This window comes from Dendropsophus ebraccatus, chromosome 9, assembly GCF_027789765.1.
Source record: "Dendropsophus ebraccatus isolate aDenEbr1 chromosome 9, aDenEbr1.pat, whole genome shotgun sequence".
Lineage (NCBI taxonomy): Eukaryota > Metazoa > Chordata > Amphibia > Anura > Hylidae > Dendropsophus > Dendropsophus ebraccatus.
This window is the reverse complement of record NC_091462.1, coordinates 46735-71852: the sequence shown is the minus strand read 5'-3', so window position 1 is coordinate 71852 and position 25118 is coordinate 46735. Positions and strand designations below refer to the sequence as shown.

Below are 25118 nucleotides of genomic sequence, written 5' to 3'. Positions count from 1 at the left end.
GCGCTGTGTTGTCTCAAGTTCAGGATGGTCAAGAGAGAGTTGTAGCCTATGCCAGCCGGAGTCTGCGAGGGGCTGAGAAGAATGACAATAATTACAGCTCCTTCAAGTTAGAATTACTCGCCCTAGTGTGGGCAGTCACTGAGAAGTTCAAGGACTACCTTGCTGCCACTCCTGTTACCATCTACACGGATAACAACCCGCTAGCGCATCTCAATACTGCTCGGCTAGGTGCCCTGGAACAACCGTGGGCCTCGCGACTGGCCAACTTCAGGTTCGAGATTAAATACCGCAGTGGCAAGGCTAATGTCAATGCGGATCTCCTGTCCCAGTTACCTAGAGGTGAAGAGCCCCCGGAGGACAGCGATTGGGAAGACGTCGAAATGCCTCCCTTCTATCAAAGATTCGCCACTCAAGGCGCCATAGAAGCAGCTAAGCCTGCAACATCCTCCGCTCCACCGAAGGCCCCGCAGGACTTAGCCAGGTGTCAGACTGTTCAAGAGGAGTCCAGAGTCCTGGGAGAAATCTATGATTACCTCTCTACTGGTCGGGTTTCTATGCCGATCAAGAGACCCTACCCGGATGTCGAACTGAGGCGACTCTGGAGGCAGAGGAAGAGACTCTTCCTAGAAAAGGGACTCATCCTGCGGAACTCCCTCGACCCTGTTTCTGGGGAGAGGTGCCACCAGATCATAATTCCCCGGCGGGATGCTAAGATGGTGTTAGATGCCTACCATGACCAGTCCGGTCATTTCGGGGTACACAAAACAGAGGCCACCATTCGACGGCGATTCTATTGTCCTATGCTACCTATGTTCTATGCTACCTCTGTAAGAGCAGTGCAGACTAGGAAAGCTGAGTGACTACCTCTGTAGGAGCAGTGTATACTAGGAAAGCTGGGCGACTACCTCTGTAGGAGCAGTGTATACTAGGAAAGCTGAGTGACTACCTCTGTGGGAGCAGTGCAGACTAGGAAAGCTGGGTTACAACCCCTGTAGGAGCAGTGCAGACTAGGAAAGCTGAGTGACTACCTCTGTAAGAGCAGGACAGACTAGGAAAGCTGAGTGACTACCTCTTTAGGTGCAGTGCAGACTAGGAAAGCTGAGTAACTACCTCTGTAGGAGCAGTGCAGACTAGGAAAGCTGCGTGACTACCTCTGTAGGAGCAGTGCAGACTAGAAAAGCTGCGTGACTACCTCTGTAGGAGCAGTGCAGACTTGGAAAGCTGGGTGACTACCTCTGTAACAGCAGTGCAGACTAGGAAAGCTGGGTGACTACCTCTGTAAGAGCAGTGCAGACTAGGAAAGCTGAGTGACTACCTCTGTAGGAGCAGTGCAGACTAGGAAAGCTGGGTGACTACCTCTGTAGGAGCAGTGCAGACTAGGAAAGCTGAGTGACTACCCCTGTAGGAGCAGTGCAGACTAGGAAAGCTGAGTGACTACCCCTGTAGGAGCAGTGCAGACTAGGAAAGCTGGCTGACTACCTCTGTAGGAGCAGTGCAGACTAGGAAAGCTGAGTGACAACCCCTGTAAGAGCAGAGCAGACTAGGAAAGCTGAGTGACAACCCCTGTAAAAGCAGAGCAGACTAGGAAAGCTGAGTGACTACCTCTGTAGGAGCAGTGCAGACTAGGAAAGCTGAGTGACTACCTCTGTAGGAGCAGTGCAGACTAGGAAAGCTGGGTGACTACCTCTGTAGGAGCAGTGCAGACTAGGAAAGCTGAGTGACTACCTCTGTAAGAGCAGTGCAGACTAGGAAAGCTGGGTGACTACCTCTGTAGGAGCAGTGCAGACTAGGAAAGCTGGGTTACAACCCCTGTAGGAGCAGTGCAGACTAGGAAAGCTGAGTGACTACCTCTGTAAGAGCAGGACAGACTAGGAAAGCTGAGTGACTACCTCTTTAGGTGCAGTGCAGACTAGGAAAGCTGAGTAACTACCTCTGTAGGAGCTGTGCATACTAGGAAAGCTGGGTGACTACCTCTGTAAGAGCAGTGCAGACTAGGAAAGCTGGGTGACTACCTCTGTAACAGCAGTGCAGACTAGGAAAGCTGGGTGACTACCTCTGTAAGAGCAGTGCAGACTAGGAAAGCTGAGTGACTACCTCTGTAGGAGCAGTGCAGACTAGGAAAGCTGGGTGACTACCTCTGTAGGAGCAGTGCAGACTAGGAAAGCTGAGTGACTACCCCTGTAGGAGCAGTGCAGACTAGGAAAGCTGGCTGACTACCTCTGTAGGAGCAGTGCAGACTAGGAAAGCTGAGTGACAACCCCTGTAAGAGCAGAGCAGACTAGGAAAGCTGAGTGACTACCTCTGTAGGAGCAGTGCAGACTAGGAAAGCTGGGTGACTACCTCTGTAGGAGCAGTGCAGATTAGGAAAGCTGGGTGACTACCTCTGTAGGAGCAGTGCAGATTAGGAAAGCTGGGTGACTACCTCTGTAGGAGCAGTGCAGATTAAGAAAGCTGGGTGACTACCTCTGTAGGAGCAGTGCAGACTAGGAAAGCTGGGTGACTACCTCTGTAGGAGCAGTGCAGACTAGGAAAGCTGGGTGACTACCTCTGTAGGAGCAGTGCAGACTAGGAAAGCTGGGTGACTACCTCTGTAAGAGCAGTGCAGACTAGGAAAGCTGAGTGACTACCTCTGTAGGAGCAGTGCAGACTAGGAAAGCTGAGTGACTACCTCTGTAGGAGCAGTGCAGACTAGGAAAGCTGAGTGACTACCTCTGTAGGAGCAGTGCAGACTAGGAAAGCTGAGTGACTACCTCTGTAGGAGCAGTGCAGACTAGGAAAGCTGAGTGACTACCCCTGTAGGAGCAGTGCAGACTAGGAAAGCTGAGTGACTACCTCTGTAGGAGCAGTGCAGACTAGGAAAGCTGAGTGACTATCTCTGTAAGAGCAGTGCAGTGCAGCTGGTACAGCGGTTTCATTTAATATATCAGCTCATCTATTCCAGTGTGTGTGTGTGTGTGTGTGTGTGTGTATATATATATATTATATAATATATATAGAGAGAGAGCGAAACGCTCATCTTAACAAAGCTAAGTGCTTCGCTTGCTCAGCGCTCTGCTCATCCAGCCGTTTGCCTGTCAGCACTGCTCTGCTCCCGGCCACCCCTCCCAGGAAAAGCTGGATCCAATCCTGGGAAAATTCTCTTAGTTTTTCAGGATTGGATCCAGCTTTTCCTTGGCACCCAGGATGAAGCATCGGGGAGTGGAGCAGCGCTGAAAGGCAATTGGCTTGATGAACAGAGCGCTGCGCCAGCAATTCGCTCATCTCTAATAAATATATACACACAGTATATAGACATACACACAGTATCTATATATACACACACACACACAGTATATACACATACATACAGTATATACACATACACACAGTATATATACATACAGTATATACACATACACACAGTATATACACATACATACAGTATATATACACACAGTATATATACACACACACGCAGTATATACACATACACACAGTATATATACACACACACACGCAGTATATACACATACATACAGCATATACACATACGCACAGTGTATATACACATACATACGGTATATACACATACACACAGTATATATATATATATATATATATATATATATATACACACACACGCGCGCAGTATATACACATACATACAGTATATACATGATGTGTGTAGAGGCCAGGCTTGTATATAAGGCCCCAGGCCTCCCCATACCCCTGTTGCTGGGCCTCTCCCCTCCATCCAGCCAGGCACAGCTCTGCTCCTCTATGAGAGGAAGCTCACATCACACACATCATGGCCGCCCTCCATCCCAATGATGTCCACACACACATCATACATAACACTGTCCCCAGCATCCTCCTCAGGGGGTAAGGGGAGCACTGCTGCATCAGATTCAGGAGGCTGGGAAAGCTGGGTGACAGGTAATGATCAGCCAATATCCTCCTATATACACTCTGTCTGGTTGTTTAGTAAGAAAGGAACAACAGAAAGGCCATACAGAACACTAGGAAAGCTGGGTGACCGGCAGTAGTGGTCAGCAGACCCAAGAGAAAACATAGTATAGTAATTACTAGCAATGGATTTCATATTTCCTACTCATATCTCAGCATTCCTGCAGCAGCCTGTATCTCAGCTTCCTCATGCCTGCAGCAGCCTGTATCTCAGCTTCCTCATGCCTGCAGCAGCCTGTATCTCAGCTTCCTCATGCCTGCAGCAGCCTGTATCTCAGCTTCCTCATGCCTGCAGCAGCCTGTATCTCAGCTTCCTCATGCTGCAGCAGCCTGTATCTCAGCTTCCTCATGCCTGCAGCAGCCTGTATCTCAGCTTCCTCATGCCTACAGCAGCCTGTATCTCAGCATTCCTGTAGCAGCCTGTATCTCAGCTTCCTCAGGCCTGCAGCAGCCTGTATCTCAGCTTCCTCAGGCCTGCAGCAGCCTGTATCTCAGCTTCCTCATGCTGCAGCAGCCTGTATCTCAGCTTCCTCATGCCTGCAGCAGCCTGTATCTCAGCTTCCTCATGCCTGAAGCAGCCTGTATCTCAGCTTCCTCATACCTGCAGCAGCCTGTATCTCAGCTTCCTCATGCTTGCAGCAGCCTGTATCTCGGCTTCCTTATTCCTGCAGCAGCCTGTATCTCAGCTTCCTCATGCTGCAGCAGCCTGTATCTCAGCTTCCTTATTCCTGCAGCAGCCAGTATCTCAGCTTCCTCATGCCTGCAGCAGCCTGTATCTTAGCTTCCTCATGCCTGCAGCAGCCTGTATCTCAGCTTCCTTATTCCTGCAGCAGCCTGTATCTCAGCTTCCTCAGGCCTGCAGCAGCCTGTATCTCAGCTTCCTCAGGCCTGCAGCAGCCTGTATCTCAGCTTCCTCATGCTGCAGCAGCCTGTATCTCAGCTTCCTCATGCCTGCAGCAGCCTGTATCTCAGCTTACTCATGTCTGCAGCAGCCTGTATCTCAGCTTCCTCATACCTGCAGCAGCCTGTATCTCACCTTCCTTATGCCTGCAGCAGCCTGTATCTCAGCTTCCTTATTCCTGCAGCAGCCTGTATCTCAGCTTCCTCATGCTGCAACAGCCTGTATCTCAGCTTCCTTATTCCTGCAGCAGCCTGTATCTCAGCTTCCTCATGCCTGCAGCAGCCTGTATCTTAGCTTCCTCATGCCTGCAGCAGCCTGTATCTCAGCTTCCTCATGCCTGCAGCAGCCTGTATCTCAGCTTCCTCATGCCTGCAGCAGCCTGTATCTCAGCTTCCTTATTCCTGCAGCAGCCTGTATCTCAGCTTCCTCATGCTGCAGCAGCCTGTATCTCAGCTTCCTTATTCCTGCAGCAGCCCGTATCTCAGCTTCCTTATGCCTGCAGCAGCCTGTATCTCAGCTTCCTTATTCCTGCAGCAGCCTGTATCTCAGCTTCCTCATGCTGCAGCAGCCTGTATCTCAGCTTCCTTATTCCTGCAGCAGCCTGTATCTCAGCATTCCTGCAGCAGCCTGTATCTCAGCTTCCTCAGGCCTGCAGCAGCCTGTATCTCAGCTTCCTCAGGCCTGCAGCAGCCTGTATCTCAGCTTCCTCAGGCCTGCAGCAGCCTGTATCTCAGCTTCCTCAGGCCTGCAGCAGCCTGTATCTCAGCTTCCTCATGCCTGCAGCAGCCTGTATCTTAGCTTCCTCATGCCTGCAGCAGCCTGTATCTTAGCTTCCTTATTCCTGCAGCAGCCTGTATCTCAGCTTCCTCATACCTGCAGCAGCCTGTATCTCAGCTTCCTTATTCCTACAGCAGCCTGTATCTCAGCTTCCTCATGCTGCAGCAGCCTGTACCTCAGCTTCCTTATTCCTGCAGCAGCCTGTATCTCAGCTTCCTCAGGCCTGCAGCAGCCTGTATCTCAGCTTCCTCATTCCTGCAGCAGCCTGTATCTCAGCTTCCTCAGGCCTGCAGCAGCCTGTATCTCAGCTTCCTCATTCCTGCAGCAGCCTGTATCTCAGCATTCCTGCAGCAGCCTGTATCTCAGCTTCCTCATTCCTGCAGCAGCCTGTATCTCAGCTTCCTCAGGCCTGCAGCAGCCTGTATCTCAGCTTCCTCATGCTGCAGCAGCCTGTATCTCAGCTTCCTTATTCCTGCAGAAGCCTGTATCTCAGCATTCCTGCAGCAGCCTGTATCTCAGCTTCCTCAGGCGTGCAGCAGCCTGTATCTCAGCTTCCTCATGCCTGCAGCAGCCTGTATCTCAGCTTCCTTATTCCTGCAGCAGCCTGGATCTCAGCTTCCTCATGCTGCAGCAGCCTGTATCTCAGCTTCCTTATTCCTGCAGCAGCCCGTATCTCAGCTTCCTTATGCCTGCAGCAGCCTGTATCTCAGCTTCCTTATTCCTGCAGCAGCCTGTATCTCAGCTTCCTCATGCTGCAGCAGCCTGTATCTCAGCTTCCTTATTCCTGCAGCAGCCTGTATCTCAGCATTCCTGCAGCAGCCTGTATCTCAGCTTCCTCAGGCCTGCAGCAGCCTGTATCTCAGCTTCCTCAGGCCTGCAGCAGCCTGTATCTCAGCTTCCTCAGGCCTGCAGCAGCCTGTATCTCAGCTTCCTCATGCCTGCAGCAGCCTGTATCTTAGCTTCCTCATGCCTGCAGCAGCCTGTATCTTAGCTTCCTTATTCCTGCAGCAGCCTGTATCTCAGCTTCCTCATACCTGCAGCAGCCTGTATCTCAGCTTCCTTATTCCTGCAGCAGCCTGTATCTCAGCTTCCTCATGCTGCAGCAGCCTGTACCTCAGCTTCCTTATTCCTGCAGCAGCCTGTATCTCAGCTTCCTCAGGCCTGCAGCAGCCTGTATCTCAGCTTCCTCATTCCTGCAGCAGCCTGTATCTCAGCTTCCTCAGGCCTGCAGCAGCCTGTATCTCAGCTTCCTCATGCCTGCAGCAGCCTGTATCTCAGCTTCCTCATGCCTGCAGCAGCCTGTATCTCAGCTTCCTCATACCTGCAGCAGCCCGTATCTCAGCTTCCTTATTCCTGCAGCAGCCTGTATCTCAGCTTCCTCATACCTGCAGCAGCCTGTATCTCAGCTTCCTTATTCCTGCAGCAGCCTGTATCTCAGCTTCCTCATGCTGCAGCAGCCTGTATCTCAGCTTCCTTATTCCTGCAGCAGCCTGTATCTCAGCTTCCTCAGGCCTGCAGCAGCCTGTATCTCAGCTTCCTCATTCCTGCAGCAGCCTGTATCTCAGCTTCCTCAGGCCTGCAGCAGCCTGTATCTCAGCTTCCTCAGGCCTGCAGCAGCCTGTATCTCAGCATTCCTGCAGCAGCCTGTATCTCAGCTTCCTCATTCCTGCAGCAGCCTGTATCTCAGCTTCCTCAGGCCTGCAGTAGCCTGTATCTCAGCTTCCTCATGCTGCAGCAGCCTGTATCTCAGCTTCCTTATTCCTGCAGCAGCCTGTATCTCAGCATTCCTGCAGCAGCCTGTATCTCAGCTTCCTCAGGCCTGCAGCAGCCTGTATCTCAGCTTCCTCAGGCCTGCAGCAGCCTGTATCTCAGCTTCCTCAGGCCTGCAGCAGCCTGTATCTCAGCTTCCTCAGGCCTGCAGCAGCCTGTATCTCAGCTTCCTCAGGCCTGCAGCAGCCTGTATCTCAGCTTCCTCATGCTGCAGCAGCCTGTATCTCAGCTTCCTCATGCCTGCAGCAGCCTGTATCTCAGCTTCCTCATACCTGCAGCAGCCCGTATCTCAGCTTCCTTATTCCTGCAGCAGCCTGTATCTCAGCTTCCTCATACCTGCAGCAGCCTGTATCTCAGCTTCCTTATTCCTGCAGCAGCCTGTATCTCAGCTTCCTCATGCTGCAGCAGCCTGTATCTCAGCTTCCTTATTCCTGCAGCAGCCTGTATCTCAGCTTCCTCAGGCCTGCAGCAGCCTGTATCTCAGCTTCCTCATTCCTGCAGCAGCCTGTATCTCAGCATTCCTGCAGCAGCCTGTATCTCAGCTTCCTTATTCCTGCAGCAGCCTGTATCTCAGCTTCCTCAGGCCTGCAGCAGCCTGTATCTCAGCTTCCTCATGCTGCAGCAGCCTGTATCTCAGCTTCCTTATTCCTGCAGCAGCCTGTATCTCAGCATTCCTGCAGCAGCCCGTATCTCAGCTTCCTCATGCCTGCAGCAGCCCGTATCTCAGCTTCCTTTTTCCTGCAGCAGCCTGTATCTCAGCTTCCTAATACCTGCAGCAGCCTGTATCTCAGCTTCCTTATTCCTGCAGCAGCCTGTATCTCAGCTTCCTTATTCCTGCAGCAGCCTGTATCTCAGCTTCCTCATGCTGCAGCAGCCTGTATCTCAGCTTCCTTATTCCTGCAGCAGCCTGTATCTCAGCTTCCTCAGGCCTGCAGCAGCCTGTATCTCAGCTTCCGCATTCCTGCAGCAGCCTGTATCTCAGCATTCCTGCAGCAGCCTGTATCTCAGCATTCCTGCAGCAGCCTGTATCTCAGCTTCCTTATTCCTGCAGCAGCCTGTATCTCAGCTTCCTCATGCCTGCAGCAGCCTGTATCTCAGCTTCCTTATTCCTGCAGCAGCCTGTATCTCAGCTTCCTCAGGCCTGCAGCAGCCTGTATCTCAGCTTCCTCAGGCCTGCAGCAGCCTGTATCTCAGCTTCCTCATGCTGCAGCAGCCTGTATCTCAGCTTCCTCATGCCTGCAGCAGCCTGTATCTCAGCTTACTCATGTCTGCAGCAGCCTGTATCTCAGCTTCCTCATACCTGCAGCAGCCTGTATCTCACCTTCCTTATGCCTGCAGCAGCCTGTATCTCAGCTTCCTTATTCCTGCAGCAGCCTGTATCTCAGCTTCCTCATGCTGCAACAGCCTGTATCTCAGCTTCCTTATTCCTGCAGCAGCCTGTATCTCAGCTTCCTCATGCCTGCAGCAGCCTGTATCTGAGCTTCCTCATGCCTGCAGCAGCCTGTATCTCAGCTTCCTCATGCCTGCAGCAGCCTGTATCTCAGCTTCCTCATGCCTGCAGCAGCCTGTATCTCAGCTTCCTTATTCCTGCAGCAGCCTGTATCTCAGCTTCCTCATGCTGCAGCAGCCTGTATCTCAGCTTCCTTATTCCTGCAGCAGCCCGTATCTCAGCTTCCTTATGCCTGCAGCAGCCTGTATCTCAGCTTCCTTATTCCTGCAGCAGCCTGTATCTCAGCTTCCTCATGCTGCAGCAGCCTGTACCTCAGCTTCCTTATTCCTGCAGCAGCCTGTATCTCAGCATTCCTGCAGCAGCCTGTATCTCAGCTTCCTCAGGCCTGCAGCAGCCTGTATCTCAGCTTCCTCAGGCCTGCAGCAGCCTGTATCTCAGCTTCCTCAGGCCTGCAGCAGCCTGTATCTCAGCTTCCTCAGGCCTGCAGCAGCCTGTATCTCAGCTTCCTCATGCCTGCAGCAGCCTGTATCTTAGCTTCCTCATGCCTGCAGCAGCCTGTATCTTAGCTTCCTTATTCCTGCAGCAGCCTGTATCTCAGCTTCCTCATACCTGCAGCAGCCTGTATCTCAGCTTCCTTATTCCTGCAGCAGCCTGTATCTCAGCTTCCTCATGCTGCAGCAGCCTGTACCTCAGCTTCCTTATTCCTGCAGCAGCCTGTATCTCAGCTTCCTCAGGCCTGCAGCAGCCTGTATCTCAGCTTCCTCATTCCTGCAGCAGCCTGTATCTCAGCTTCCTCAGGCCTGCAGCAGCCTGTATCTCAGCTTCCTCATTCCTGCAGCAGCCTGTATCTCAGCATTCCTGCAGCAGCCTGTATCTCAGCTTCCTCATTCCTGCAGCAGCCTGTATCTCAGCTTCCTCAGGCCTGCAGCAGCCTGTATCTCAGCTTCCTCATGCTGCAGCAGCCTGTATCTCAGCTTCCTTATTCCTGCAGAAGCCTGTATCTCAGCATTCCTGCAGCAGCCTGTATCTCAGCTTCCTCAGGCGTGCAGCAGCCTGTATCTCAGCTTCCTCATGCCTGCAGCAGCCTGTATCTCAGCTTCCTTATTCCTGCAGCAGCCTGTATCTCAGCTTCCTCATGCTGCAGCAGCCTGTATCTCAGCTTCCTTATTCCTGCAGCAGCCCGTATCTCAGCTTCCTTATGCCTGCAGCAGCCTGTATCTCAGCTTCCTTATTCCTGCAGCAGCCTGTATCTCAGCTTCCTCATGCTGCAGCAGCCTGTATCTCAGCTTCCTTATTCCTGCAGCAGCCTGTATCTCAGCATTCCTGCAGCAGCCTGTATCTCAGCTTCCTCAGGCCTGCAGCAGCCTGTATCTCAGCTTCCTCAGGCCTGCAGCAGCCTGTATCTCAGCTTCCTCAGGCCTGCAGCAGCCTGTATCTCAGCTTCCTCATGCCTGCAGCAGCCTGTATCTTAGCTTCCTCATGCCTGCAGCAGCCTGTATCTTAGCTTCCTTATTCCTGCAGCAGCCTGTATCTCAGCTTCCTCATACCTGCAGCAGCCTGTATCTCAGCTTCCTTATTCCTGCAGCAGCCTGTATCTCAGCTTCCTCATGCTGCAGCAGCCTGTACCTCAGCTTCCTTATTCCTGCAGCAGCCTGTATCTCAGCTTCCTCAGGCCTGCAGCAGCCTGTATCTCAGCTTCCTCATTCCTGCAGCAGCCTGTATCTCAGCTTCCTCAGGCCTGCAGCAGCCTGTATCTCAGCTTCCTCATTCCTGCAGCAGCCTGTATCTCAGCATTCCTGCAGCAGCCTGTATCTCAGCTTCCTCATTCCTGCAGCAGCCTGTATCTCAGCTTCCTCAGGCCTGCAGCAGCCTGTATCTCAGCTTCCTCATGCTGCAGCAGCCTGTATCTCAGCTTCCTTATTCCTGCAGAAGCCTGTATCTCAGCATTCCTGCAGCAGCCTGTATCTCAGCTTCCTCATTCCTGCAGCAGCCTGTATCTCAGCTTCCTCAGGCCTGCAGCAGCCTGTATCTCAGCTTCCTCATGCTGCAGCAGCCTGTATCTCAGCTTCCTTATTCCTGCAGCAGCCTGTATCTCAGCATTCCTGCAGCAGCCTGTATCTCAGCTTCCTCAGGCCTGCAGCAGCCTGTATCTCAGCTTCCTCAGGCCTGCAGCAGCCTGTATCTCAGCTTCCTCAGGCCTGCAGCAGCCTGTATCTCAGCTTCCTCAGGCCTGCAGCAGCCTGTATCTCAGCTTCCTCAGGCCTGCAGCAGCCTGTATCTCAGCTTCCTCATGCTGCAGCAGCCTGTATCTCAGCTTCCTCATGCCTGCAGCAGCCTGTATCTCAGCTTCCTCATACCTGCAGCAGCCCGTATCTCAGCTTCCTTATTCCTGCAGCAGCCTGTATCTCAGCTTCCTCATACCTGCAGCAGCCTGTATCTCAGCTTCCTTATTCCTGCAGCAGCCTGTATCTCAGCTTCCTCATGCTGCAGCAGCCTATATCTCAGCTTCCTTATTCCTGCAGCAGCCTGTATCTCAGCTTCCTCAGGCCTGCAGCAGCCTGTATCTCAGCTTCCTCAGGCCTGCAGCAGCCTGTATCTCAGCTTCCTCATTCCTGCAGCAGCCTGTATCTCAGCATTCCTGCAGCAGCCTGTATCTCAGCTTCCTCATTCCTGCAGCAGCCTGTATCTCAGCTTCCTCAGGCCTGCAGCAGCCTGTATCTCAGCTTCCTCATGCTGCAGCAGCCTGTATCTCAGCTTCCTTATTCCTGCAGCAGCCTGTATCTCAGCATTCCTGCAGCAGCCTGTATCTCAGCTTCCTCATGCCTGCAGCAGCCCGTATCTCAGCTTCCTTTTTCCTGCAGCAGCCTGTATCTCAGCTTCCTAATACCTGCAGCAGCCTGTATCTCAGCTTCCTTATTCCTGCAGCAGCCTGTATCTCAGCTTCCTTATTCCTGCAGCAGCCTGTATCTCAGCTTCCTCATGCTGCAGCAGCCTGTATCTCAGCTTCCTTATTCCTGCAGCAGCCTGTATCTCAGCTTCCTCAGGCCTGCAGCAGCCTGTATCTCAGCTTCCGCATTCCTGCAGCAGCCTGTATCTCAGCATTCCTGCAGCAGCCTGTATCTCAGCATTCCTGCAGCAGCCTGTATCTCAGCTTCCTCATGCTGCAGCAGCCTGTATCTCAGCTTCCTCATGCTGCAGCAGCCTGTATCTCAGCTTCCTCATGCTGCAGCAGCCTGTATCTCAGCTTCCTCATGCCTGCAGCAGCCTGTATCTCAGCTTCCTCATGCCTGCAGCAGCCTGTATCTCAGCTTCCTTATTCCTGCAGCAGCCTGTATCTCAGCTTCCTCAAGCTGCAGCAGCCTGTATCTCAGCTTCCTCAGGCCTGCAGCAGCCTGTATCTCAGCATTCCTGCAGCAGCCTGTATCTCAGCTTCCGCATTCCTGCAGCAGCCTGTATCTCAGCTTCCGCATTCCTGCAGCAGCCTGTATCTCAGCATTCCTGCAGCAGCCTGTATCTCAGCTTCCGCATTCCTGCAGCAGCCTGTATCTCAGCTTCCTCATTTCTGCAGCAGCCTGTATCTCAGCATTCCTGCAGCAGCCTGTATCTCAGCTTCCTCATGCTGCAGCAGCCTGTATCTCAGCATTCCTGCAGCAGCCTGTATCTCAGCTTCCTCATTCCTGCAGCAGCCTGTATCTCAGCTTCCTCATGCTGCAGCAGCCTGTATCTCAGCTTCCTTATTCCTGCAGCAGCCTGTATCTCAGCTTCCTCATTCCTGCAGCAGCCTGTATCTCAGCTTCCTCAGGCCTGCAGCAGCCTGTATCTCAGCATTCCTGCAGCAGCCTGTATCTCAGCTTCCTCATTCCTGCAGCAGCCTGTATCTCAGCTTCCTCATGCTGCAGCAGCCTGTATCTCAGCTTCCTCAGGCCTGCAGCAGCCTGTATCTCAGCTTCCTCATTCCTGCAGCAGCCTGTATCTCAGCTTCCTCAGGCCTGCAGCAGCCTGTACCTCAGCTTCCTCATGCTGCAGCCCTACCAGGGTGAGCTCCATCTCCTCCCTCCAGAACATGACTGTAAGAGCGCCCCCTGCCGGCCCGAGGCTCCTCCCCCACTGCGGACGGTGTACCTGGTGCTGAGCTGTGCAGTGCTGGGCACAGTAGTCCGTTGTTAGGAGCCCAGGCTGTGTGTATGGAGCGCTGATCCCCTCCTCCTGCCTCCTCACAGGAGGATGAGAGAGACATGGTGCCGCCCCCGGCCTGCCACACACTGCCCCCCTGTGGTGGAGGACACTCACTGCAGCTTCTGACAGGACACAGAGGCCGGAGCTGTGCGGAGTTATATGTCACCTGCAGCGGCCAATAGGGAGGAGGTGATGGCGGGAATCCAGGCAGCAGCAGCATCTCTGTAGTGTCCTCTGGCAGAAACACAGCACATCTAACTTCTATTTGTAGTTAGATGTGCTGTGCAGCTCTCTGCCGGAGCGCCCCCTAGCTGGCCGGGGGTGAGGTGCCCTGTGCATGCCCACAGCTCACACACCCCAAAGACTGGCCCTGATCCTGCCACATACACCTCCCCTTACCCTGACAGTCACAGCGCCATATACTGATCCTGTCACATACACCTCCCCTAACCCTAACAGTCACAGCGCTATATACTGATCCTGTCACATACACCTCCCCTGTCACAGCGCTAGATACTGATCCTGTCACATACACCTCCCCTAACCCTGACAGTCACAGCGCCATATACTGATCCTGCCACATACACCTCCCCTAACCCTGACAGTCACAGCGCCATATACTGATCCTGCCACATACACCTCCCCTAACCCTGACAGTTACAGCGCCATATACTGATCCTCTCACATACACCTCCCCTAACCCTGACAGTCACAGCGCCATATACTGATCCTGTCACATACACCTCCCCTGTCACAGCGCTATATACTGATCCTGCCACATACACCTCCCCTAACCCTAACAGTCACAGTGCCATATACTGATCCTGCCACATACACCTCCCCTAACCCTGACAGTCACAGCGCCATATACTGATCCTGTCACATACACCTCCCCTGTCACAGCGCTAGATACTGATCCTGTCACATACACCTTCCCTAACCCTGACAGTCACAGCGCTATATACTGATCCTGCCACATACACCTCCCCTAACCCTGACAGTCACAGCGCCATATACTGATCCTGTCACATACACCTCCCCTAACCCTGACAGTCACAGCGCCATATACTGATCCTGTCACATACACCTCCCCTGTCACAGCGCTATATACTGATCCTGCCACATACACCTCCCCTAACCCTGACAGTAGCAGGGCCATATACTGATCCTCTCACATACACCTCCCCTAACCCTGACAGTCACAGCGCCATATACTGATCCTGTCACATACACCTCCCCTGTCACAGCGCTATATACTGATCCTGCCACATACACCTCCCCTAACCCTGACAGTTACAGCGCCATATACTGATCCTCTCACATACACCTCCCCTAACCCTGACAGTCACAGCGCCATATACTGATCCTGTCACATACACCTCCCCTGTCACAGCGCTATATACTGATTCTGTCACATACACCTCCCCTGTCACAGCACCATATACTGATCCTGTCACATACACCTCCCCTGTCACAGCGCCATATACTGATCCTATCACATACACCTCCCCTAACCCTGACAGTCACAGCGCCATATACACATCATATACTGATCCTGCCACATACACCTCCCCTAACCCTGACAGTCACAGCGCTATATACTGATCCTGCCACATACACCTCCCCTAACCCTAACAGTCACAGCGCCATATACTGATCCTGCCACATACACCTCCCCTAACCCTGACAGTTACAGCGCCATATACTGATCCTGTCACATACACCTCCCCTAACCCTGACAGTCACAGCGCCATATACTGATCCTGTCACTTACACCTCCCCTGTCACAGCGCCATATACTGATCCTGTCACATACACCTCCCCTGTCACAGCGCCATATACTGATCCTGTCACATACACCTCCCCTGTCACAGCGCCATATACTGATCCTATCACATACACCTCCCCTAACCCTGACAGTCACAGCGCCATATACTGATCCTGCCACATACACCCAGGGGCGGTCTTGGCATTTCTGGGGCCCCAAGCAAAGTTATATCTGCCCCCCCCCTTGACACGCGTTTCAAAACAATAGACCGCTGTGTGTTGCCCCCAGTAGTATATACCCCCTGTGCGCTACCGCCAGTAATATATACTCCTTGTGTGCTGCCCTCAATAGTATATACCCCTTGTGTCCTGCCCCCAGTAGTATATACCCCTTGTTTGCTTCCCCAGTAGTATATAGACCCCTGTGTGTTCTCCCAGTTATATATAGCCCCCCGTGTGCTCCCCCAGAAGTATATAGACCTCCTGTGTGCTGCCCCAGTTGTATATAGACCCCCTGTGTGCTGCCCCCAGTTGTATATACCCCCTGTGTGCTCCCCCACTAGTATATAGGCCCCCTGTGTGCTCCCTCAGGGGTATTTAGCCCCCCTGTGTGCTCCCCCACTTGGATATAGACCTCCTGTGTGCTCCCCCACTTCGATATAGACCCCCGTGTGCTCCCCCAGAAGTATATAGACCTCCTGTGTGCTGCCCCAGTTGTATATAGACCCCCTGTGTGCGGCCCCCAGTTGTATATACCCCCTGTGTGCTCCCTCACTAGTATATAGGCCCCCTGTGTGCTCCCTCAGGGGTATTTAGCCCCCCTGTGTGCTCCCCCACTTGGATATAGACCTTCTGTGTTCTCCTCCACTTGGATATAGACCTCCTGTGTGCTGCCCTACTTGGATATAGACCCCTGTGTGCTCCTCCAGTAGTATATAAACCCCCTGTGTGGTTCCCCCTGTAGTATACAGACCCCCTGTGTGCCCCACCAGTATTATATAGACCCCCTGTGTGCTACCCCAGTAGTATACAGACCCCTGTGTGCTCCCCCAGTTATATATAGACCACCTGTGTGCCTCACAAGTAGTATATAGACCCCCTGTATGTTCCCCCAGTAGTATATAGACTCCCTGTGTGCCCCACCAGTAGTATATAGACCCCTGTGTGCTCCCCCAGTAGTATATAGCCCCCCTGTGTGCTCCCCCACTTGGATATAGACCTCCTGTGTGCTCTCCAAGTTGTATATAGACCCCATTCTGCCCCAAGTAGTACATAGACCCCCTGTGTGCTGCCCCCAGTAGTATATAGACCCCTCTGTGAATCCCCAGTAGTCTATAGCCCCCCTGTGTGCTCCCCCTGTTATATAGCCCCCCTGTGTGCTTCCCCCATTTATATAGTCCCCCGATGTGCGCTCCCCCAGTTAAACAGACCCCTGTGTGCTCCCCCTCCCATATAGTATATAACACAATAAAACAAACACTTATACTCACCTGGGTCTGGGCGTCTCCTCTTCTCTTCACTCTTGTGGCCGCAGGAATAGTTTTCCCTGCGATCACAAGAGGCCGCACTCCCCTTGTCCTGGCGCCGATGCTCCAGTGATGTCACTGGAGCGCCGGCACCACAAGGACAAAGCTGCCACTTGTGACCGCAGGGAAAACCCTTCCTGCGGCCACAAGAGGAAGGGGGCCAATGTCTCCCGCCCTGTCAGTGCTGCTGCATGTAACTATGAGCGCTCATTACGAGTGCTCATAGTTACAGTTCAGATGGCAGCAGCGTGCGGGGCAGCGGCCCTGTCTAGCGGTCTTGAGCACAAGAGCGGGGCGTAGGGGCCCCCCTGGATGTTGGGGGCCCCAAGCGATCGCTTGGGGTGCTTGGTGCCAAAGACCGCCACTGCATACACCTCCCCTAACCCTAACAGTCACAGCGCCATATACTGATCCTGTCACATACACCTCCCCTGTCACAGCGCCAGATACAAATCATATACTGACGCGACCCAGTACAAGGATCCAATACAATAATAATATAAAGCAGCGGTGTCATGGGGATTAGCTTGTACATAATAAACAGATTATAAGTGTTCACCAACCTGTGGCTCCCAAGCTGTGGCAGGACTACAAGTCCCATCATGCCCTGACTGCTGTAGTTTTGTAGCAGCTGGTGACCCACAGGTTGGGGAATAATGTGGGAAGTGCTGTGTGCAGAGGAGCAGTGCAGTGTTATATGGTACAGACCTCTGACCTCGGTGACCTCCCTCTCCCAGCCTTCCTACACCTAAAGAATGATTGGCGATTGGCGGCCACCAGGAGTACAGGAGCTTGTAGTAAAAAAAAATTTATAAAGAGATTGAAATTGCGCCCACTGTAACTAGATAGCGCCCTAAGCCATCGCCTACCCTTGCCTACCCTTTGTCCCGGCACTGTATATAGGTGATTATTATATTTAGGCATAGTAACACTGTAATGGTAATTGTGGTGTGAGGGATGGGTGTGCTGGAGGCGACTTGTATAATATTGCTGGGCGGCCTGAGTGGCGTTGGTTTAGTTTATTATATAGAATATTGATCTTATGTTATGCAGTATAGCAGTGTTGCAGTTATATTTAGTTATGGCTGGTTAGTCCTTATTATGCTTTTGTTTATTGTATTTGTTAATGTTTTCAATTTTTCCAATTAAAAGGAGTTGGAGTAATACATATGGTATAACCGCAGAATAACGAGTACAGCTCTGGAGGGGACTGGGGGAGTAGTACAGTGCAGCTTTTCGTCTGTGATAAGGCTAGGGGATGTGATTTTACTTACTTGCACCGTACCTATATAACTACACCTATATATATACTGCCCTCTGAATTAGGAGCGTGATCAGAGGGTGAGAGATGGCTTGGAAGAAGGAAAGGAATGCTGGCAGCATGTCGATGAGCACAGCTCCTTGAAAATTATAATTTGTAGTCACAATACACAAGGAAAAGAGCCAGTAATCTATAAACAATTTATGGAAAATAACACGTTGTGCTAGTCTGACTGCCCAGAACAGGAAACTGCTACCATTTATGGACTGACCTACCAGAGTGTGACATGTATGTGTCTTGTGACTTGGAACCCCGCCTGTATTGAATGTTTACATATTTCATATGAATACACTACGCATGAGTAGTACCGCCCCATATTCTGTCTATAAAAGTTAACACAAATTAATAAGGGGTGCGCTTCCCAAACTTATATTACCGATACATACATCAGATGTCTGTGTCCGTGATTTTAAGGTGTAAGCAGAACTGCAGCTGCTATCTCTAAATCTGAAACCACCCTATACCTGGGTAGTTGACTTTTCTCCATAGAGATGGGTCAACATCTAAATTTAGTCTTATCATCTGTATGATTCTTAAGCTTCTCCTGCTCTTCAACGTTGTACTGTAACTTGTTGCATTGCTGGAGATGTGCATCAGACACTGTACACTAAATCTCTTGCAATGCAGAATCAGAGCAGATTTCTCAAGCTGATCAGCAAAGCACAATGTGCTGGCATTAAACCTACTCAGTAAAAGGGCCTAGAGCCAGGTCCCGGAGGCGTCTGTGGACTTTCCAGAGCTCCATGTCGCTTCTCATCGGATACTTTCCCTCCTGACGCAGCACAGTCTCCAGGAGGTCGACATCAGTGATGTTCACAGTTGTATACGCTCCGAAGGAGGATTTATAGATGGGGCCATACTTCTTCTTATAGATGGCCTGCAAAACAGAAGAGACAGCCAATGACATGTTGATGCCTCTCTATAATGCATGGCAGCACCTCTCTATAATCCATGGTAGTGCCTCCCTAGAACGCACAGGGTTCTTACAGAACGAGCCCCATTGTGATGGCTGCTGTGTGAACACATCCTAAACCTTAACCTATACCATCCATAGGAAACAAACTGTAACCACTGTAACATATGAGAAGCACAAAGTCACTGCAGGACGAGTAATGGATCCAGAGTCATAGCATGGTGAGGACAGAGTCTGGGCCGGCACTGGGTGCACACTACATGGGCAATTTATTCTTAGGACAGAGGTTATTTACGGCACTATATGGCTGTTACCATGGCCATACATACAATCTACATGGCCATGGCCACTGAAGGGAACGTTGAACTTGGTACCACTTATATCTCACACCACCCACCATCTGTGTTCTACCTTGGATGTCCTCAGTATTGAAGCTCCATCAATACCGCAGCAATTCACTGTGACAAGGATTTCACTAGGTAATGAAGCTGTTCTGCAGGAACATCGGCCAATGTGGACAGAGTCACTTCTTGCTGCAAATTATGTTTCTGACCTACTCTGAACAGCCCATTCTACCTCCTCCCTGAGATGTCTGTCGGGGGATTAGAAAAGACACAGCTACTTTCTTGCTAAAAAAGCATCACTTCTATCCCCAGGTTGTGTGTGGTATTACAAGCTTAGTGTCAGGAACCTATGCCACTCAGCCTGAGCCAAATCCTGTTCAGCTGAGCCGCCATACGTCACTGGAGCCCGCTGCGGCGCCGCTGGTAACCAGGGAAGCCGTCGGGTCTCCCGTCCCCGGCCGGGAAGGCGGCGCTGCGCTCCAGCCGGAGAGGACGTCGCTGGAGCGCAGTCAGGTAAGTTGCTAACACTCCCCTAAAAAAAGTTTAATTCACCCCTCCCCTTCCCATTTTATAAATAAAAATAAATAAACAAACATACATCCATATATACAGTGGTGCCTTGGTTTAAGAGTAACTTGGATTAAGAGCGTTTTGGTATAAGAGCTCACAGTTTTTCAAAATTGTGACTTGGTGTAAGAGCATTGCTTTGGTGTAAGAGCTCCCTGTACTGGATGGGAGGGCGAGTGGGGGAGGGGCATGGTCTGCATAGCGGGGTCTACAGCCCTGTATTCTGACCCAGGAAGTCTTCATCACCTTCCAAATCATAGCAGATCCACTTCAGGAACTTATGGGAAAGACACCACTGTATTTGGTATCTCCGCGTGTGTAATTGCCTGAACTATTAAATTATTACATTCCTGATCTTGCACAGTAAATAGCGTAAGAAAACAAAATACCAAAGTGCAAAATTGCTGATTTTTGGTCACATCAAATCCAGAAAAATTGTAATAAAAAAAGTGATCAAAAATTCACATATCATATATTGTTTTGTTTTTTTCTTTTAGTTTTACTGCGCAAATATTTTTTTTTCTGTTGCACAGTATGTGTTATGGGAAAATTAGGTCTGTCATTGCAAAGTACAATTGGAGGGCTCATGTGGGTCTGTAGGTAAAAAATTGCAAGCGCTATGGTTTTGTTAAACCTGAAAAGGAAAAAATGAAAGTGCAAAAATGAAAATTAGCCTTGGAGGGAAGGGGTTAAACAGGATCTGACCACACACACACAATGTCACACACACACACATGGGAGTCTTTAATGCATCCACGCATGCTCTAAATGGTTTCCTGAACCATGCGGGTAGGTGAAGTCTATGCCAGTATGCCAACTAGAGCGAAGCAAACAGGCAATGCCAAAAGAGGTATAAACATGTGTTTCTTAGTCTGATGGCCTTCCATGCCAGGTCTTTGTGACTATTGGTTAACCTGCTAGAGGCCACGTTCTTCCAACACATTTAGTGGCTTAGATGAACTGGTGGACAGTCTTTGGTTTCCCAAAGTCGTCCTTGAGTCCATGCAACTGGTGTTCCCTCACTGAGAAAGTCCTGGTTGTATGTGTGGTGTCCCACCACGGGTGTTAGTAGTTTATACACCCCTCGCAAAAGCCTGTACTCTAAGTAAAAGTGGTAATGAAGTAGTACCTAAGTTTTGCCACTAGATGTCGCAAGTATGTATGTCTTGTATCTAAGTATTGCACAGCTGTGGTACTCAAGTATTCTCTCTACTCTCAAGTATTCTACTTACTCTAACACAGAGCACAGTACTACTTGGGTTGGGACTCTTGTGACATCCTCCTCTCTGCTTTTCGGAACTTACTCTAGTTCTCAGCATGCAACCAAGCCAGCACGGCTGTTCTACCTCTTAAGCTCTCAGCACAAGTCTGACTATCGGTACAGCCACCCACAGAAAGGGAAGATGACCCAAGGAAGATGCAATTACTGTGTTAGTGTTTAAGTAGAAACTTAAACGGAGTCACTCAGTCCTGTTACCATAAATAAACACTTCTTTACTTCAGGAATACTTGATACAGTGATATACAGTAGACTTGTGACTTGACAATATTTTTTGGACTTGACTGAAAAGACTTGTGCTGAGAGCTTGAGAAGTAGTATAGCGGTGCTGGCTTAGTTGCATGCTAAGAAGTAGAGTAAGTTCAGAGAAGTAGAAAGGAGGATGTCACAAAAGTCCCAACCCAAGTAGTAATGTGCTCTGCCGGAACTTTAGAAGTAGAATAAGTAGAATACTTGAGACCTCTTGTCTTTACACCACCTATTGCCCCCCAGTCTCGAGTGACCCGACCTTTGAGGTAGACACAAGCCCCAGACCTTGTTACCTGGGTTGAGCACAGTTGTCAGAATTTTCTGGTTACACCCGCGCTGCGAAATAGAGTATGTAGGCTTCTAGCAACTTTGCTCTATCCGGATCAGTTCCTCTTGCTTCAGGATGCTGTCCTGCACCTTTAGGCTGAGTTCACACTACGTATATTTCAGGCAGTATTTGGTCCTCAAGTCAGGTCCTCATAGCAACCAAAACCAGGAGTAGATTGAAAACACAGAAAGGCTATGATCACATAATGTTGTAATTGAGTGGATGGCCGTCATTTAATAGCAAATATTTGCTGTTATTTTAAAACAACGGCTGTTGTATTGAAATAATGGCAGTTATTTACCGTTAAATGGTGGCATTCCACTCAATTTCAACATTGTGTGAACAGATCTTTTCTGTGTTTTCAATCCACTCCTGGTTTTGGTTGCAATGAGGACCTGACATGAGGACCAAATACTGCCTGAAATATACTGTGTGTGAACCCAGCCTTAGATATGTTCACGGCATGGGCTGGGATGATCTCTGACTCTCTGTGAGTGTTTAGCACTGCATAGTGAGTAGAAGTGCTGCTTTCAAGAAAAGAGTGTCTGTGCTTCCCATGTGCATCTGTCCACTATCACACTCCAGACTAGACAACACTGGACTCGTCCTCTCACAGGGGACCTGGCATAAGCCAGGGCCCAACTTGACTGCTGTAGTGTCCGTTATGGCTTGTGTCCTCTCTGTACAGGAACCAGACTAAGACTAAGTGTGTGACTACACTTCCTCTCACCATGTGACAACTTCCTACAGGGTATGTTATATTTGCTGTGAGTGGGTGAGAAGAGAGTGCAAAAGAAGAAAGAGAACAGAGATAGGTGGAGAAAAGAGCTCTTATTGGTGCACAAATCACAAAGAATAATAACCTCTTGAGCACTACAGCTGTGCAATACTTATCTACAAGACATACATACTAGCGACATCTAGTGGCAAAACTTAGTTACTACTTCATTACTACTTTTACTTAGAGTACAGGCTTTTGCGAGTTGTTGAAGAAGCCATCCATGGCCTTACACCTGGAGAAAAAGGCTGGACGAAAAGTTAAAGGCACAGCAGAGGTTACATTAGTACAAACACAGAAAATAAGTGCAAATATTCAGGGCCGATTCTAGCCTTTCTGCTGCCCGAGGCGAAAATTAAAATGAGGCCCCCCCCCCGGCTGGAAGGTGTTCATTCCTTCTGAATTCGGGTGCGGGCACACCCCGGTACACCCAGTTCCGAATTCACCGCTGCAAACAATGGAGCGTACGACCGGAGCCACACACTCCATTGTGTGAACTGACAGGTTCTGTCATGTCAGTTTTTCTTGCGCCCAGATGGAATCCCGGCCAGAGCATATACTATGTGTATATATATATATATATATATATATATATATATATATATATATATATATGTACTATGTGTATACGCTCTGGCCGTGATTCCATTCATTACAATAGAACGTGTGTTTTGTATAAATCACAGCCATTGTTTCAAATTGTGTTGTGTAAACATGGCCTTATAGTTTATCATCTCATGCCTCATGGCAAGGGGCAGTAATGTGATAACTTATAAAGGATGAGATGGAGAGATGATGATGAACTATAATGCATGGGATCCGTATAATCGCTGTACCCTCACCATGCTTTATAAGTCACTTCCCTTGATCAAATGCAGTAAGCTTCCAGAGTATACACATGGTATACACTCCGACCGGGATCCCTAGTGGCGCTGCAAGAAACTGACCGTTTTCTGTGGCCGCTATTCATTGAATAGCAGCTGCAGAAAACCCTGTCAGAGCACACAATGGAGCGAGTGGCTTTGGCTGCACGTGCCATTGTGTGCAGCGGGGAATTCAGATGCAGCCGTATCCGAATTCAGCTGCAGTAAAGATCATCAGATGGTCTTTTTTGACACCATCTGTTCGGTGAACCGGAAGGGCCGGTGTCTTTCTCAGTGGGAACATAGCCTAAATCTGTACTTGAGGATCCCAGAAAAAAGGGAAGTGCTTTAATACAAATACATTGCATGGAGAAATGTCACCACCCATGGCAATGATCCGCAAATACGGACCCATTGAGCTGTATGGGTGAGTTTCTTCGGCAGATATGGACCCTATAAGTGCAGATCTTAAGGTCCCCATACACCTTGAACTTTAGTTGGCTTGTGGTGGGTGGTATAGGGTGTATGGGGCTCCGACAGATGGTGTTTGTGGAGATATGGGTCAGGCGTGATAGAAAATCACTGCCTGACCCCTTTGTTCTGAGCGAGATAAGCCATCCCCATAGAGAACACAGGGACTCTTGTTGTGCTGTAGATTTTTGCATATAGGGAGGACGGAGAGGACAGGAGAGATAATGGCCGGCCAGACAATTGTTTGGTCCTCAGTTATAGAAGGTGTATGGCCTCTTCAGACTTTCTTAAAATATACGTAAAGTGAAAAACAATGTTGTGTGCATCACCCTATGGGAATATGAGTAGGTTTTATACTGCTCATAGCTATTGACAGTATATGAATTAAACTGGAAGTTGCTGTATATAGCATGAACCTAGCCTTACAACTAACTTCCATCGGTCTTGAAGGGGGCAGGGCTTGTTAGATGCAGTTGTGTGACATTGTCAAAAATGATCTAAGCAGATTTTTTTCTTACATAAGTGAAGCACATGCAGGAAAGTCACAGCAGGGCTCCTGCCTCTCTTACCCTAATCCTGAGACATTTATCAGGAACTGTGAGATATTTCAGTGCCCTTACACCCATGCAGTAATGCCAGTGCCAGTCCCTGAGAGGACACTGTGCTCAGACCTAACCCTAACCCTAACCCCACCTCAATGCAACAAGTGAGACACAGGAAAACACTGCAGCAGCCACCGCACTGACCTGGAGCTCATGAGAATAGAGCAGGTATCCCCTGATGAAGAACCAGTAAAGGTTGGTGAGTAGGGAGGGACCAGGCAAATCATCAAACGTCTTCAGCTTTTTGTCCCCCTCTGCTATTCCAGCTGCTGCAGCCCCATGTAAGGCTCTGTGCTGGGTGACCCTGATTGTCTGCAGCCCTGGGCTGATCCCGCTCCTCAGGTGACAGCATGTCCTGGCAGCAGCTCTGATCATGGCTGCACATTAGACACCCACACTGACAGCTCCTCCTTTGTGCTCTCTCAGCTATGGCTGCTCCTTTCCTCTTCCAGAACTGCCCTTCCCCAACCCTTTCATTGCCAAGTGCGATAAGAGTGTGAGGCCCTGTGAGGGGAAGCTGCTGCCGCTCCCTTACTTCTATAGGGTTCTAGTATTAGTCTCACTAGTTCTATAGGGTTGTAGAGTTTGTTCCACTAGGTATATAGGTTTGTATCACTCTGTCTATAGGGCTTTAGGGTTTGTTCCACTTAGGGGGACATGTATCATCCGGCATACGGATGATTTTCGTCAGAAAGTGCCGATTTGCGCATTATTTTATTCGCAAATGGCTGGTTTGCGAATCAAATATTCGCAAATCGGCACTTTCTGCCGAGTACACCGGGGGGGGGGGGGGGGTGAAGGGGGCGGAACGGAGGAACACCATCTGTTCCGCTAAAAGATACGCAGAAAACCTACTCCAGTCCTCAGCTAGCGTAGGTTTTCAGCGGTGCGCACGGGATTTATATAGAGGCAGTCCGCCTCTACATAAATCCCCGTAGCGCTGGAGATGCGGGGACATTTTTAAGTCCGGCGTAAAAAACGCCAGACTTAATAAATGTCCCCCTTAGTTTATATGGTTGTAAAATTTGGATCACTAGTTCTATAGGGTTTGTTTAACTTTATGTATAGGGTTGTAGGGCTTATCCTACTAG

The 25118-nt window shown here is 50.3% G+C and overlaps 1 protein-coding gene across 1 annotated transcript in view; it reads right to left on the bottom strand.

The window, feature by feature from the left end:
• The window catches only part of LOC138800496 (sterol 26-hydroxylase, mitochondrial-like), a 223648-nt gene extending 199182 nt beyond the window's left edge, over positions 1-24466 (bottom strand). The window contains exons 1-2 of the mRNA XM_069982210.1: positions 24172-24466; positions 18320-18510 (exon numbers count right to left, since the gene is read on the bottom strand). Of these exons, the coding sequence (XP_069838311.1) occupies positions 18320-18510; positions 24172-24402 (422 nt within the window). The 5' untranslated portion in view covers positions 24403-24466. The remainder of the gene's footprint in view (positions 1-18319; positions 18511-24171) is intronic.
• Between the last annotated feature and the right edge of the window lie 652 nt (positions 24467-25118).